General features: G+C 68.1%; 3 protein-coding genes across 3 annotated transcripts; 1 reads left to right on the forward strand and 2 right to left on the reverse strand.

Annotated features, from left to right (window-relative positions):
* Positions 1 to 827: 827 nt before the first annotated feature.
* On the reverse strand, positions 828 to 6,626 carry SLC25A22 (solute carrier family 25 member 22). The gene is made up of 10 exons (XM_069471868.1): positions 6,429 to 6,626; positions 5,262 to 5,429; positions 5,034 to 5,159; positions 4,647 to 4,702; positions 3,710 to 3,800; positions 3,029 to 3,147; positions 2,752 to 2,908; positions 2,514 to 2,668; positions 2,348 to 2,423; positions 828 to 2,273 (listed from the first exon to the last, which is right to left on the reverse strand). The coding sequence occupies exons 2-10, from the start codon at positions 5,279 to 5,281 to the stop codon at positions 2,120 to 2,122; spliced, it is 954 nt and encodes a 317-aa protein (XP_069327969.1). The 5' UTR covers positions 5,282 to 5,429; positions 6,429 to 6,626; the 3' UTR covers positions 828 to 2,119.
* Positions 6,627 to 6,646: 20 nt separating this feature from the next.
* PANO1 (proapoptotic nucleolar protein 1) lies at positions 6,647 to 9,031 on the forward strand. Its single transcript, XM_069470674.1, is given in 7 exon segments — positions 6,647 to 6,745; positions 7,797 to 7,953; positions 7,956 to 8,170; positions 8,172 to 8,248; positions 8,250 to 8,300; positions 8,302 to 8,692; positions 9,011 to 9,031. Coding segments are annotated over 7 exon segments (1,011 nt in total).
* Positions 9,002 to 14,819, reverse strand: PIDD1 (p53-induced death domain protein 1). Its single transcript, XM_069470423.1, has 16 exons — positions 14,753 to 14,819; positions 13,645 to 14,026; positions 12,750 to 13,163; positions 12,280 to 12,489; positions 12,141 to 12,195; positions 11,793 to 11,994; positions 11,589 to 11,714; positions 11,187 to 11,366; positions 10,961 to 11,108; positions 10,711 to 10,846; positions 10,487 to 10,637; positions 10,271 to 10,394; positions 10,129 to 10,196; positions 9,888 to 10,001; positions 9,577 to 9,776; positions 9,002 to 9,353 (listed from the first exon to the last, which is right to left on the reverse strand). Exons 2-16 carry the CDS (start codon positions 13,949 to 13,951, stop codon positions 9,092 to 9,094), a joined length of 2,697 nt encoding a protein of 898 aa, XP_069326524.1. The 5' UTR covers positions 13,952 to 14,026; positions 14,753 to 14,819; the 3' UTR covers positions 9,002 to 9,091.
* Positions 14,820 to 15,331: the final 512 nt, after the last annotated feature.

Here is a 15,331-nt window from a genome sequence, read left to right on the forward strand (position 1 = left end):
CCTCCAGGGTGGGGGTGGGGAGATGCTGAGGAACGAACCCTGACCCTGAGTCCGTGGTGACCCAAGACCAGGACGCCACCAGCTGCCTCTCCCAGGGAAGGATGAGAAAGTCCCTCACCTCCCCCGACAGGGAGAGCAAGCCAGTTTGGGAGGCTGCAGCCTAGGTCCCCCACCCCTGGCCAGGTGCACTGACCACCCTGAAGGTCACCTGAAGGTCACAGAGAGAGAAGGGTGTCCGGTGGGAGGCCCCGCTGCTGCCCCCATTCCGAGAGAACCGGAGGCCTCTTCGCCCCTGCAGTTCCGGAGGGGTCTCAGCTGCCGGCCGCGTTTGCAGACCGCAGGTGGCCTGCTGCCCCTCCGCTGTTTCGGGCCGGCGCTAGATCGACCTCCCGCTCCCGGCTCCCCGCGCCCCGCGCCTCCTCCGTCCCGGAGCCACTATGCACGGAGGGAGAGCCCGGCGGGCATCCCGGTGACCTTCAGGGCTGGGACCCTCCCTCTTCGCCCCCGCCCCCTGCCCCCCGCCGACAGGGCCCGACGCCTTACGCCGCCTTCCTCCGGGCCTCCCGCTCCGCGCTGCGCGCTCCCTCCGCCAGACGACAGCGGGCGGTGGCTGCGGACCGACGCGGAGCCCGGAGTTTCCCACAATGCACCGCCCTGGCGCAGGGAGCATCACGCCCCGCCCGGCCCCGCCCGCCCGAGCTCTGGGCCCAGGGGAGCTGGGCGGGGGGAGGAGGAGAGGGCCGGTCCGCAGGGGGAGGGGAGCCGCTGACGGGAAGATGGGCCTGCCCCCCACCCCCACACAGAGTCCCAGAGAGGAAGCATCTACTTAGAATATTTATTAATCCTCTTACATGACAAGACACAAAAAATTACAACTCTTAAAACTCTTCAAAAGAAAAAAATATAATTCTGTAAGCAGAGCAGCAGCTTCCAAGGTTCAGATGTGATGGGAGGGGCAGCTCCCAGGAACAACCGTGAACGGGGGGCCCAGCCTGAGCCCCAGGTAGTGTCACTGGGAAGGGGCCTCTGTGGGCACCCAGTTTTGGAGACACAGCACCAGCACGTCAGGATCGGTCACCAACACAATCACATGGCCGGGGCGGGGCGGGGAGAGCCTGTCACTGACACGGATGGGGCCGGGCGCTGGGGGAGCTGGTAGGACGGAGCTTTGGACTGTGGTCAGGGGCCTCGTGCAGAGGCTCAGAGAGTAGGGTGGGCCGTAGGGGGACTGGGGAAAGTTCCTGCCCCCCCCACAGCAGGGCAGGTGCTCCCAGACTCCATATTGGTCCCTATGCCTGCCCTTCACCCTGGCCAACCCCAGACAAGGTGCAGCAAGAGGGGCCAGGCTGGAGAAATAAGTTCCTGGACGGGGTCAGCAGAGAGCCTGGGGGGACTCAGCGCATGGGCACAGCACACTGCCCCCTACGTGGGGAGGGGCAGAGCCCCCACAGCCCCGTCCCAGGAGGTAGGCCAGCGGAGGGCTGGGGGGCACACCCTGCTCCCTGTGATAAGCACACACACACAGACTCACACGTCTGTGTGAGCCTTGGTCAACATGGGGGCAGGAGACCCCAGGTCTCCTGCAAGGCTGGCCAGGGAGGCGGTCGTGTCCTGCATGGGAACAGTGGCTCTGAGGACGGACGGACGGACTGGAGAGCCACTTGGGCTCACAGAATCAATAAATAGGTTTGTGCAGGGTCCCCTTTGTGGACCAGGACAGCCTTGGGGACAGGAGCTGGTGGACTTGGGGGTAGGATCCAGCCTGCCCAGCCCAGGCCCTGGGGCCCCCAGCCCAGAGACCAGCTCTGTCCCTGGGGGTGTTCAGGCCCAGGCAGGAATGGGGCAAGGGCTGGCTTGAGGAATGTAAAGGTTTCTGCATTTTCTACATAAATAAGACATTGATCCCAATGGTGCAGGCAGGACCCCGCGGGGCCTGTGTGCACAACACCCACATGGACCCTGCGGCCCCTCCCCTGCCGAGTGGGGAGGGCTGGGGAGGTCTCCCCTCACTAAGGTCTGGGCTGGCTGCCCTGCCGGGCCCCACGCTGGCCCTGCCCGGCTGGCCCTGCCTGGCTGGCCCTGCCTGGCTGGCCAGGGCGAGGCTGGAGCAGGCGCAGGCTCAGGCCCGGGGGCCCTGCAGCAGCCCCAGCAGGGACTCCGCGATGCCCAGGAAGTAGACCACCTGCGCGATGCCGAAGAGCGGCGCGATGACCAGGGCGCGGCAGTAGGCGCCCTTCAGGAAGGCCGAGGGGCCCTCGTGCCGCAGGATCTTCCTGTGGAGGAGGGAGGATCAGAACTGGGGCCCAGGCCCCCCACACCACCACTCCCCACAGGGGGCCTCACCCACCTGGCACAGTCCAGAAACCCCGAGTAGGTGTCCTCGTTGACGCCGCGCTGCAGTGACTGGAGCCGTGTCTTCACCACTGCGGGGGCGCGCAGGCCAGTGTGTGAGCCCCACTGGCCGCCCGCCCCCCCGGCCCCAGCCCCAGCCCGGGCCCAGGCCACGCACTGACCGTCACAGGGGTTCACGGCCACAGCAGCTGCACTCCCAGCCACGCAGCCGGCCAGGAAGGACACGTAGAAGGGCGACTTCTCCTCGGACGCCGGGCGGCCCAGCTGGTTCAGGTTGGCGAAGAGCGGGAAGTAGACGACGGAGAAGGGCACGTCCCTGCGGGAAGGGGGTGGCGGCGGTGACCCAGGGCCGCAGGGGCGGGCAGGCAGGCCTCCTCCCACCCTCCCCGTCCCTCCTACCTGAGCAGCGTGGCCCCGAGTCCCTTGTAGAGGCCGGCGATGCCTCGGCTGCGCAGGAGCTCCCTGGTCAGCTGGGTGGCCGTGGGCCGGGGAGCAGCCGGAGCCTCCACGGAGGCCTGGGCGCCCCCCTGGGCAGCAAGGATCTTCCGCTGGGCAGCTGTGGAGAAATGGGCGCTGTCTCTTCCTCCGGGCGGGGCAGGTCGGGGGCAGGTCGGGGGCAGGTCAGGGGGCAGGTCGGGGGCAGGGTCCCGCCCCTCTGGCCCACACGCGCCCTCACCAATGCGGCCTGCGTCCTGCAGCTGGATCTTCAGCATCTCCATGGGGGTGGTCACGATCACCTGGCAGGTCCCCGCCCCGCAGCCAGCCAGCATCTCCTTCAGCAGGGTCAGCTTCTGCCTGCGGTGGGGCGGGGGGCACGGTGAAGAGGGGGAGACAGGAACTGCCTGCCGCACGGGGGTGCCGGCGCGGCTGGGTGCAGAGTGGGATGGGAAGGTGGAGGTAGACGCAGCCCTGTGGGTGCAGCGGCCCCAGCTCAGGCCGGCCAGCAACAGGCAGCGACCGGCCCGACGGACAGATGGCCCCCCGGGGCAGGGGCCTGGAAGGGCAGTGAGACCATCTTCCCTCTAAGAAAAATGGGGAATTGTGGGGTCTTGAGTGCCCCACTCTCGAGTGACGGGGAGCTGGAGGTGCCCCCCAAATCCTGGCCTATGAGGGCCGGCAGGAAGTGGATGGGGGCCGAGGACTGCTGGGGCCAGAGCCCCCACTCAGCACCTGCCCTGCTCCTCCCCAGGAGAAGGGAGAAGGAAGCCCCCGCCAGGGGCCTGAAGGTGGGCAAAGCCCCCAGGAGCCCCGAGGTAGGGTCCGGCTGGCCGGGCTGACCTCTGTCCTTTGTCTGGGGCCAAAGGCCTCCCCCTGCCATGACCTAGACCCCAGCCGCTGGGCGGACCCAGCCCCTCACCCATCCTTAGAGAGTTGATGGCGGAAGAAGTCATTGGCTGCCAACTTGATGGCCTTCTCAGGGGTGACGAGGGTCAGGTTCACGGCAGCTCCTGTGGGGCACATGGGGGTCAGGGGGAGCCTGGGGGAACACAGGCAGGTCAGGTGGGGCCGCACGCGCTCCGCGGCCGGGGCTGGGGAGGCCCCCAGCCAGCGCTTGCTTCCTGGCTGGCAAAGCCTCCCTGTCACTCTCTGGCTGCCGCCTCCTGCCCTCTCACCCACATTTGGGTCCCGGCTTGTGCCAGACAGGCAGGGAGGGGGCAGAGATAGAGGACACGCCTCCGCCTCCTCCTGGTCCCCCGCACAGTCCTCCCACTCTGCCTCCATCTGTCTCTGCTTCCAGGGACACAGGCCTCAGGCTGCTGCCGCCGGGCATGGGGGTCAGACCCCGAGCCCATGGTGGCCTCCCTGGGGGATGGAAGGCACTTGCGTGGGCAGGGGGCTGGGGGAGGGGACACAGCAGTGTGTGGCCCTGTGTGGGTCAGACTCGGGAGGCAGTGGAGAGCCCCCATCTCGGTCCTGAGGGCTCAGGGCTTCCGGCCAGATCCAGGCTGCGGATTGTTTCCTAAGCTGCTTTGCAGGGACGCCCCCCCCACGCCCTCCCATCTCCAGGCACAGATGGGTCCCCTGTCCCAGAAGGCAGGGAAGGAGGCTGCAGCCACCAGCAGAGACATGGATCCTCTGCGGTGTCCTGCCACACCAAGCACTGGCATCACATGGGGACTGGGGGAGGTGCCCAGGGAGGGCTGAGCACTGCCACCCACCGGAGAGCCAACCCCACCCCAGCACAGGTTCCGCCAGCCCCCACAGACTGGCTGCCCTGCCGCTGCACCCCCTATTCGCCGCCCCACCGAGGCTTCGGGAGGGTGCTACCCAGGCCTGCCTCGCCCCGAGCTCACCCCGGTACATGCCGAAGTAGCCCTCGGAGCGGATGGTCTTGATGAGACAGTCGGACCTGCAGCCAAGGGGATGGGGTGAGCTGGGGGCCGGCGTGGACAGTCCCACTCCGGAGTGCAGGGGGGCGTCAGCTCCTTCCCTGCCCAGGGATTGGGGTCTCTGGGCTGCCCAGGGCTGACAGAAGAGGCCACGTCCTAAGCCCAGTAATGACCCCAGCTGTGACCAGGATGGGACCTCCCCCAGGCCTGCCCCGCCTTCACCTTCTCCTTTTGTCACATGGTGGGGGGCACAGGAGCATAGCTCAGAGGTGTAAACCGCACCCTGCTCCCAGGGCCCACGATGCCAAGTCCACAGAGCTGCACAGCCCCCGCCCCACCGGGCACACTCACATGCTGGTGTACATGCGCTGGCCGTTCTGCTGGTTCTGCAGCCTCGTCTTAGCCAGGTCGATGGGGAACACGCAGGTGACCCCGATCAACCCAGCGATGCCACCATTGATGAGCTTGGCTGGCAGGCTGTGTGGGCAGGTGGGGGAGTGGTCAAGATCTGCTTCCTGGACCACAGGTCAGGGGTGGGGGGGTGGGAGGTGGGGCATGTGGCCAAGGCTGAAGTCTGACCTGATCTGCTTATCAGCCATTTAACTTGATCGGATCGCGCCAGGTAGGAGCCAGACAGAGGTGGACTTGGTGTTGGGGGAGGAGGCCACGCGGAGGGAGGCTGGGACTGAGGGGGAGGGGCGGTCCTCCACCTTTGGAGGAATTTCAAGGCTCAGCTCCCACTCTGTCCTGGAAGGAGGTGGGGACAGCGGTCAGTGGAGGGTGGGACGAACCAGAGGAATAAGCCTCCCACCCTGGCTGGGATAGAGCCATCACCAAGTCCTGGGGGTACACAGGGGAGGCGCCCGCCACCCAGCCCTGTCTCTGGGACCACCCGGTTTCCCCTCAAGCGCGCCCCCCCCTCTGGCTCCTCCCAGCTCACACTTGCTCATGCTCACTTGCACCCAGCGAGCTCAGGCTTTTAAAGGGCCAGGCACCGCTGGGGGACAGCGGCAGGGGCCTGCTTGCCTGCTGGAGCACTTGGACCCGGACTGGGCTGACCATGCCCCTTCCTTGGGCAGAGGCAGGACACCTGCCCTCTCCGGATGGGAGCTGGGGTCTCCTCACTGGCTCCTCCCTGGTACTCCAAGTCCATGCACCCCCCACCCGTCCTGGGCTCAGCTCTCCACTGCCCAGATGGACTCAGCCACCCCAGGTCCAGCCCCACTCTGGGCCCGCAGAGCCCCCACCCCGAGAGAAGTACCAAAGCACCCCCAGCAGCCCTCTGCCCACCTTCACCCTCCCCATCTCCCCGGAGCCTCACTCACAGAGACGCACAGACCCAGCGGGAGCCTCAGGCATGTGTGGCGGAGGGGACAGCTGGGGAGCACGGCTGACCTTCTGAGGCCCCTGTGGTTGACACCCCCCCACCACAGGCTGAGGGGAGAAGGGGCCTCTCCCACCAGGGGCAGCGCTGCTCAGCCCCCCGGGGCCTCCCATGGGCGCAGCCATACAAACTGAGCTGTGGGGGGCCTCCCAGAGTCCTGGCGCCCACGTCCCCCTGGGCCCCCTCAGAGGCCAGCTGTCCTCCCAGGCTCGCACCCGCAGCGCTGCTGCCCAGGGTCACACGGCTGGCTGACACCTGCGGTCTCTCAGAGGACCCGTGACCTTCACCTTGGTTTTTCAGGCCCCGACCCTCCCACAGCCCGCGCTGCTCCGCTCACTGGTCCCGCTCACCCCCCCACTCACCCCGCGGTTCTGAGGACCGGGCTCCTCCGCGACTCCGGCCAGCCGGCTCACCGAGGAGGGGAAGCTGTCTCCGGAGGAGGCCAGGGCCGCCGGGATTGGCCGCGGGGCGGGGCGAGGCGGCCTGAGGGGCGGCGACTTTTTCTTTCTCTTTGGGCAAGCTGGGCTTCCTGCAGCTCTGGGAGAAGGGGTGAGACAACTCTTCAGGGGGGCAGCGGGGCATGGCCCAGCCTTGCAGTCCCAGGGAGGGGCTGGGGGTGGGGCTGACCCCTGTCTGCAGCCCGTGGGCCGAGTCCAGCAGCCCGACGTCCAGGGCGCTGGTACCCAGCAGATGGGACTCTCCGTGCGCAGGCACCCTGTGTGCACGTGCACCGGGAATCCCGTGCTGTGGGGCAGAGACGGGCTGAGACCCACTCGTGTCTGCCGGACCTGTGTGTACGGTATGGGCAGGTACTTATCAAAGGAACTTCAGGCTGGGACACAGAAAGGCAAGTGTGTCCACCGGAAAGGGCTGGGACCCACAGGCCACTGGTTACCACCCACAGGCCCTGCTCACCTGGCAGGTCCAGAGGGCCCGGGAACTTCCAGACCCCTATGCCCCCCACCCGCCACACACAGGGCTTTGCCTCTCTGTGCCCCAGGGGTGAAGGACTGACCTCTGAACTTCAACCTGACCTATCCCTCACCACCCCCAGCGCCCCACTCTCCAGGTGCAGCCTGGCCACAGCCAGCTCTCTCTGCTGCCCTGGGGTCTACCCCTGCCCTCCGGGAAACCCCTTCCTCCCTGCGCAGGGTCAGAGACACCTGGGTGACGGGGGTGGCCCTGGCCTACCAGTCACACAGACCATCCAGGGTGGGGAGGGGTCGCTGGTCTCAGGGAGAGATGCAGGCCCAGAGACACCGCGGCCTATGGAGTGGGCTGTGTGCCCCCACCGCACCCGGCGCAGGCCAGGGCAGCAGAGAGGACGCTGCCAGGCTGCGAACAGATGGTGAGGCTCTACCTGGGGAAAGGGCAGGGCCCTCCAAACCCTGAACCCCCTTTCTCTGTCCTCACTTGGCAGCGCCCACCCCTTGCTTATGAGACAGCTGGCCAGGGCCCTCCGCTGTGCTGCTGTTGTCATAGAAACCTGCAGCCTCAGCCTGGAGCTCAGGCCCCAAGGTGAGGCCACAGGCTGGGCAGAGAGCAGGAGAGCCCACAGAGACCACCCCACTGGGGCATACTGCTGCTTCCTGACCTGCAGGGCTAAAATCTCCCCTAAATGAAGCTACCCAGCTTCCCCTACCTGCAAGAAAGGCGCAGGGGATGAGGCTCAGAGTCTGGGACTGGCTACCCGCGCCCCACCCAAACCCCCCAATCCCTTCCTCTTGGAGAGATGCTTTCAGTCCTCGGGGTGGAGGGTCCCGGGGTCTCCAACTGCGCAGTGCGGCGACCCGCGGACAAAGGGGAAGCGGGTTGGGAGCCGCTCCCTGCGCTCTGAGGCCGGCTCAGGCCCCTGCGCTGCTGTTAGGGCTCAGCCAGCCTCGCTGTCCCCGCCTGGAGACCGCGACTCCGGTCACGCACGTGCCCACACATGTCCGGTGAGGCCCCACGTGTGCGCCCCCCAAGGCCTCTCCTCCTTGGGCTCCGGTCCCCGGCCCCCACCCCCGGGACACGTGTGCGTAGGGAGCGCGCCCGGCACCGCCGGGGCCGAGCACGGCCTCCCACACCCGGGCGGCGGCGGGTCGGAGCATCTGCCGGTTCAGGACCCGCCGAAGCCACCCTCTCCGGGCAGCTGTCACCTCCCCCGGCCGCCGTGGCACCCCTCGGCCCCACAGCCCGGCCGCTCGGGTGGGCGCAGCATAAGGGAGTCGCCAGGCGGGCACTCACCGCGCTCTGCCGCCGCCGCGCTCGCCTCCCCGCCGTGCCGCGCGCCCAGCCAGCACCTAGGCGGGGAGACGCGTCGCTCGGCGCCGAGCGCGCTCCGCCCCCGGCCCAGGCCGGGCTTCGGCTCCCCCTCCCGGCCGCCGCGGCTACTGCGCCGGCCCGGCCACCGCCCCGCGCCCACCCGCACGGGGCACTGGGCGCACCAGGCGCCGGGACGGCCTGGCGGGTAGGGCGGCAGGTGGGGGGCTCCGCGGGCAGAGGGCCGAGCCTGCGTCCCCAGGGCTCTTCTTTGGTCTCCGGACCTCAGGCCCCTGTAGGGACCGGGGCCGAAGGGGGCGGGCAGGTGGCAGGGAGCCGGTGGATGTGGGTGTCCTGGGGGAGCAACGGGTCTCCAGGGCAGACCGTAGGTGCTCAGTGGAAACTGCTCGCTAAGCGCTGGTGGGCAAGGCGGGTGCCTGCTCCTGCCACGCAGGACACTTTGTATCCACCAGCGCTGCTACTTTGTAGCACCAGCTCCTCCCCGTCCACGGGAGGGCCAGGACCAGCAGGAGGCCCAGCCATGGAGGGAAGAGCGGCAGGGGCAAGGGCTGCAGGCAGTCTGCGTGCACAGATCCTCCCGGCAGGGCTGGGCCGCCATCACCCGCCTCCCTCCGGCCTCTCCATCCGCAAATAAACAGGCTCTGAGACCACAGACTACACAGTCCAGGTTTGTTGCCTACAGGAGACACTTCGAGAGGCTTGAAGGTGGGGGGTTCTGGCCAAGGATGGGGCACGTCAGGGGCCAGCCCAAAGTCTGTGGGGCCTAGGCCTGGGCAGGCTCTTGGGACTGCGGAGCCGGTGGGCCTGGGGGCACAGCAGGGTCCTCGGGAGCCAAGCCCGTGCGCCGGATGCCGTCCTGGTACTTGCGGCGGCCGAGCTCCAAGACCGCCCGAACCTCTTCGGCCACGTCCTGCCGGTCACTCTGCTCCAGGGCCTGCACCAGGAGCCCCACGGCCCCTGGCTGCCCAGCCTGGCGCTCAGCCCAGGAGAAGAGCATATGGCGTATCTGCCCATCCAGGTCGTCCCTGGGAGAGGAAGTGAGGATGGAGTGGTCCTGCCCACCTCCCCAGGACCACTCACCACACTCAGGGTCCCACTCCGCCTGGACCTTGGGCCTGCTTTTCCAGGCCGGTGTTTGCCCTGCTCCTACCTGCCCTGGAAGAAAACTCCTACCAGCAGCAAGTGGGGCCCTCTGGGTAGCCAGGGCCCAGCCCTCAGGCTGGCACCAGGCAGCAGTGGGAGGCTCACCGGAACTCATGCCGGATGCGCTGCAGCTCACGGTAGGGCATGCCCAGGTGCAGGGCCACGGCCGGCCAGTCAGGGCCCAGGCGCCCAGCCACACTCAGCAGGTTGCTCTGGGTCAGGAAGCCGGTCTCAGCATCGCCCAGGTTCAGAGGTGCCAGGGAGAGGCTAGCCCCCCGCCCTTGCCCCTCAGACCCCCGTAGCCTCTGTCAGGAGGAGGAAGTGTAGTGAGCCCACGTAGTGAGCCCCAGACCCTGCCCAAGTCACCCCTGGGCCTCTGTCCCAGCCACACCCCTTCACACTGCCCCCAACCCCACCGGCAACTTGATGGGCAGAGTGGCCATCCAGAGGGCATCAGTGCCCTTCCTCCGCCGGGCAGCCTCCGCCTCCTCAGGTACCTGCACGGGCACCGTGCCCCGGTAGAAGGACACCTGAGGGGGATCAGGTAGGGTTCAGAGCTCTGGCCCCTGCCCAGGCAACCTGGGGGGCCCTGCCCCACTGGCCCACCTGGCCCCGCACAGCCTGAGTCTCCCGGTCCAGAGTGGTGGTCACATAAACCTCCTTCACGTTCTTCAGGTGTGAGTAGAAGATAAAGCAGACTCTGCCGTCCACGCAGTCGGGGCGGTCTGGGGGCAGGAGGGGCTCAGGAGGGGGGCGGGGGCAGGCTGCGAGCTCCCGCTCCAGGGCCGAGGGGGCCTACCAGCATCCACGTCGATGCCCCGCTCGAAGGCTGCAAAGAACTTCTCACCCTCAAACATCTCCACGGTGTCGGAGGGCTCGGGGCCTCGGTACCTCTCTAGCAGCCGCCGAAGGGTACCATCCACCTACAAGGCACCCCGCGGCTGAGAGCTCACAGCTCCGAACCCCAGCCCTGCTCGCCGCTGGTCACCATCCTGCTGCCCCCCCGGCCCCCCACCTTGTTTCGGGGCAGGCACTGCAGCAGGACTTGCTCGGGGTCCCGCCGCCGCTGCAGGGCGATGAGGTTCACACGGTGCAGCCGCAGCCGCTCCCAGGCCTTCCGCGCCAGGCCCCCCACGCAGGTCTTGGTGGTGTACCAGAGCCAGTACCTGGGGGGGCTGGGGTGAGGGGAATGTACAGACTGGCGGGGGAGGGGACTGGGGAAGCCGGGTGGACACTGACCAGGAGAAGTGTGTGACCTGGAACCGAGCGTACAGGTGAGAGAGCTCCAGTGCCACTTGAGCTGTGATGTCATCCCAGGTGGCCGCAGGAGGGGCCCAGTACAACAGGTGCAGGCAGGAGCGGTCCAGACTGAGGCCTGGGGACAGGAGGGGCCAGTAGGCTCAGCCCCCCAGCTGAGGCTCCCCCTCCAAGCACTGCCCCTTCTGCACTATGGCCACAGTTCTAGGCACAGCACGTGGCCACCTCTCACCTGTGATGCCAGAGGGCAGAGGCAGCTGCACAGTGACTGGTCGGAGGAAGCCAGGGGGGCCGCTCTGTGAGAGGCACAGCAGGGGGCTCACCGCGGCCTCTGGCTCCCCCAGGAGAGCGCGCAGCTCGCGGCTGGCCATGTGCACCACCTGGGGCAGACAGGCCGTCTGAGCACCCAGCTGTGGCCGAGGCTCCACCTGCCACCCTCGGTGCTGCCCTGGCCCTACCTGCATGGAGACTTGACGAGGCTCCTCAGTGGCCCCAGGGGGGAAAGTGACCTTGACCCCAGGATGACCGGAGGAGCACAGCAGTGTCCCCTCTGGTGTCACCAGACAGGCATTGGACACGGGGCGTGAAACCACAAGGAACCAGGAGAAGTGGGGCACCTGGCAGTGAGCCCAGAGCCGCTGGAACGGGTGCTGGGGGTCAGAGGGGAGAGGGGTCAGGGCAGAGCTGGGGGGTCAGAGGGGAGAGGGGTCAGGGCAGAGCTGGGGGGTCAGAGGGGAGAGGGGTCAGGGCAGAGCTGCCAGACGGAGGGAGCAGGACCAAGCTAGAGACAGAGGCGGGGTGGGCAGGGGTGGGACAGGGGTGGATGGGGCGGGCCCCCTGCAGGCCTGGGCAGCCCTCACTGTGGGTGCCTCTTCTTCCAGGTGGGTCTCCAGGTCACCCCAGCTATTGTCAGTGCGGGTCCTGACCACCACCTCACGACAACGCCGGGCCCGCGGGGGTACAAACAGCAGCCACAGGCCCACATCCTGCCAAGCAAGGGTGGTGTGAGGCTGGGGCCAGACCAGGGGCCTCCACCCCTGCCCCCCACCCCACGCTGGCCATGCCTGCTGGAAGGCCACACCGTGGGGCTGCAGCTCCAGGACACCGCTGAGCAGGGCGTCATGAGGGCCCAGGGGGACGAGGCCTGGCTCCGGCGGCAACAGCCGATAACGGATGGTGATGGGGGTACCGGTGGCCCCTGCCGGGAACTGCAGGCGGGCACCACAGGCCAGGGTCACAGAGCAGCCTCGGGGGGTCACAGGGAAGCTGAGGGAGGAAAAGGGGGTGTCGGATCAGACTCAGAGGGGCCCATGTGGCAGAGCCTGGTGCCTCGAGGGCTCCAAAAGACCCGAGGCACAGGCCAGGGGACTGGTGCACAGACACGCCTGCTCTCTCTCCTCTCCCCGCAATACCTGTCCAAGTCTGAGGTCAGGAACAGCCTGGGCATTTCCAGAACTGGGGCTATCCCTGTGGAAGGGACAGACCTGTCGTCAGGACGGTGGGGGTGCCCACATCCTGTCACGGTCTGCCCCTCCCTAGCACCAAGCCTACCTGGGGGACTCGGAGGGTCTGACAAGGCCTCACCCAGGGGGTTCCCCTGCAGGCGCACAAAGGGGGCGTCTAGTAGCTCAGGGGGCACGTCCCGGAGCTGGTTGTCCCTCAGGTCGAGCCGGGAGAGCAGCGGGAGGCGGGCCAGGCCGGCGGGGACCGAGGCCAGGAGGTTGCTGTGCAGGACAAGGAGCCGCAGGGACCGAAGCCCCGCTGGAAGCAGGAGCTGGATTAGGGTCAGCAGAGGACCACCGGGACACTCGTGCTGCAGCCTCCCAGAGAAGCTGTCTCAGACTCGACTGCGCGCCGGCTCAGAGAGCCCCACAAAGCTGCACAGGGAGCCCTGAAGGCCAGGGAGGTGCAAGGGCCACCAAGGAGGCAGCCGTGGGCCCAGGTGAGGCCGGAGCCTGGCCAGTGGTGGAGGGTGCTGCCCACCAGGCCCCGTGAGCACGGGGGCTGCAGCTGCTACTCACCAAGAGAGGCTGGGAGGCTCTGCAGCCGGTTGGAGGCCAGATTGAGCTCACTGAGGCTGCTCAGGCCTCCAATCTCTGGGGGTAGAGTGTCCAGAAGGTTCTTAGAGAGATCGAGGCGCTGTAGGGTGGACAGAGTCCCCAGAGCTGTGGGCAGCGTTTGCAGGCAGTTGTGTGTCACGGTGAGGAAGGTGAGGGCAGGGAGCGCCCCCAGGGCCTCCGGCAGCTCGGAGAGGCGGTTGTGAGAGAGCAGGAGAGCGTCCAGGCCACGCATCTGCAGGACACACCCTGGCAGTGTCTCCAGGCTGTTGAAGCTCAGGTCCAGGTGGGCCAGTCGGGCCAGGCCGCTCAGGCCAGCAGGCAGAGTGGTCAGGGCGCCCCGGAGGCAGGCTCCCAGTGCGTCCCGGCACTGCCCTCCTGGGAAGAGGGGGAGGCAGATGTGGCCCTCAGAACCAAGGTCCCAGGTCCCAGCTTGGCCCTGCCACCCAGAGAAAGAGCTGCTCGAGTGGCACAGACCTCCCACTCCCCCCCAGCCAGACAGGGACAGATGGCCGCTAGAGACAGAGGGAGGCAGGGATGGAGACCACTGGTCCATCTCAGCTGACAGCCATCACCCATGACCTACCCCAGGAGCAACATCCACACTGGGGTCTACTGAGAGACCCCACAGGGCAGCTTCAGGGTCTGGGAGCTGGGACCCAGCCAGCCTCACCTTGGGGGAAGAGGGTGAAGGGGCTGAGGACAGGGACCAGGAATAGGAGTAGGACAGGAGTTCACACCTGGGGAGCAGGAGGTGAGGCCTGGAGCTGGGGCTGGGGCTAGGGTTTGCCTTTGAGGATCAAGCAGTGGCAGGGTAGAGCTAGATATGGGGACAGGGTCAGGAATGGGTGGGGCTCACCTTTGAGGACCAGGGAGCGGAGGCAGGGCAGGCACCAAGGCACCTGGGCCAGGGTGGCCTCCAGCAGCTGAGGGTCCTCGTGGGTACTCAGCCGCAAGAACTCCACCTGGAGCAGCTGAGGGAGCTGCTGGGCACACAGGTGCAGCAGCCGGTGGCAGCCCCCAGGGTGCAGGTCGAAGCTCAGCCGGTTCCCCCCAACCAGGAGAGGCGGCGCCCCGGGCCCCGCATCCACCGCCTGCACAGCCTCTCCGGCAGCGTCTTCTGCAGCAGCTGCCTCGGGCTCCAGCCCCTCCACCACTGCAGCCATCGCCCACCAACTGTCCTCGGGGGCCAGGCATGTCCTGGCACGCAGGCAGGCCTGATCAGGCAGGGCCCAGGGAGGCTGCAGAGGAAGGGGAAGAGTGGGCAGGAGTGGGGGCTGGTTCCCTCCGCCTATCAGGGGGACAGGGACTCCGGCTGCAGCGGGGGAGCCCTCGAGCCAGGCCATCTGGTCCACAGAGTGGGGGAGACCCTGTGGTCACTCTGCAGCCCTGGAGCCTGGATCATTGCTGGAAAGGGGGTTAGGGAATAGGATCCCCCCTGGCTGGGAGGGGCACCAGGCAGGGAGACCCTGTACACCGCAGAGCCTGGGGAACCCTGCTCCAGGCGTGAGGCTTCAAGTTCTGGAAATCGGGGCAAGTGACTCCCAGACCTGTCAGGCCATCAGGCTGCTGCCATGCTCTGGGGATGAGTCGACCTTCGACCTTCACAGCCATCAGCTCTGAGGCCGCGGGGGTGACTGTACCCCCGCATGTCAAGAGAAGCCAGTGTAAGAGGAGGCACCTGAGGCGTGAGCCACTGGGCGGCTCTTCGGGGCCTTGGGGACGGGATCCCAATTCGTGACCCCTGGAGAAGGGCTCGCCTTCCCTTTCCAGTTCACACCTCCGTCCGCTAGGGAGGGCTCAGACGGCGTGGGGGCGGGTCCCAGCCCGGGGCGCGCGCCCTCGCCCCTCCCTGCCGTCCGCGGCGGAGGCAGGCTGGGGATGCCCGGGCGCCGGCCACGGGGCAGCCCTGCCCTCTCGCAGCGAACGTCCCCGCCGTCCCCTCCGCGCCCGTGGCCGGCGAGTACCTGCCTCCAGGCGGGGCGCAGACCCCGGCGCCGGTCCCCGCGCTCCGCGCCCGTCTTCCCGCCGGCGCGGTTCCGGGCGGGCGGCCCTAGGCCCCGCCCCAGGCCCCGCCCCGTCGGGAGTGCCCAGCGCCGCGCTGCGGTCCCGCCCCGCCCCGCCTGCGGCCCCTGGGACGCCGATGCCGGCAGGTCCGTCTGTCGCGCCGCCCGCTCGGCTGCACTCCGCTTCCCGTCAGCCCGCGTAACTCTGTGCCGTCCAGCACCCGCGCCGGGAGGGCCGGCGGCGCGCCCCGAGTCCCGCCCTTTCGGAGAATCCCGCCTGGCTGCTTCGAGGCTGTGCAGTCCCGGCCCGGCTTCGATCCCAGGCCGTGGGGGCGGACTTTTCTGGCTGGTCGCAGCCTCCGCCCCCCGCCCCGGAAGCCACAACTCTGAGAGTGCCTTTCCCCAGTCAACGCCAACGGTCTCCTTCCCAGGGAAGCCTCCCGGGGCCTCCCGGAGCCTCGCAGAGCTACACAACCTGCGCACGGCTCCAACGACCCTCCTTTATTGGCCATCGCCCTGGGCCAGGTGCCCAGGCAGTGA

Source organism: Eulemur rufifrons, chromosome 6, assembly GCF_041146395.1.
Source record: "Eulemur rufifrons isolate Redbay chromosome 6, OSU_ERuf_1, whole genome shotgun sequence".
Lineage (NCBI taxonomy): Eukaryota > Metazoa > Chordata > Mammalia > Primates > Lemuridae > Eulemur > Eulemur rufifrons.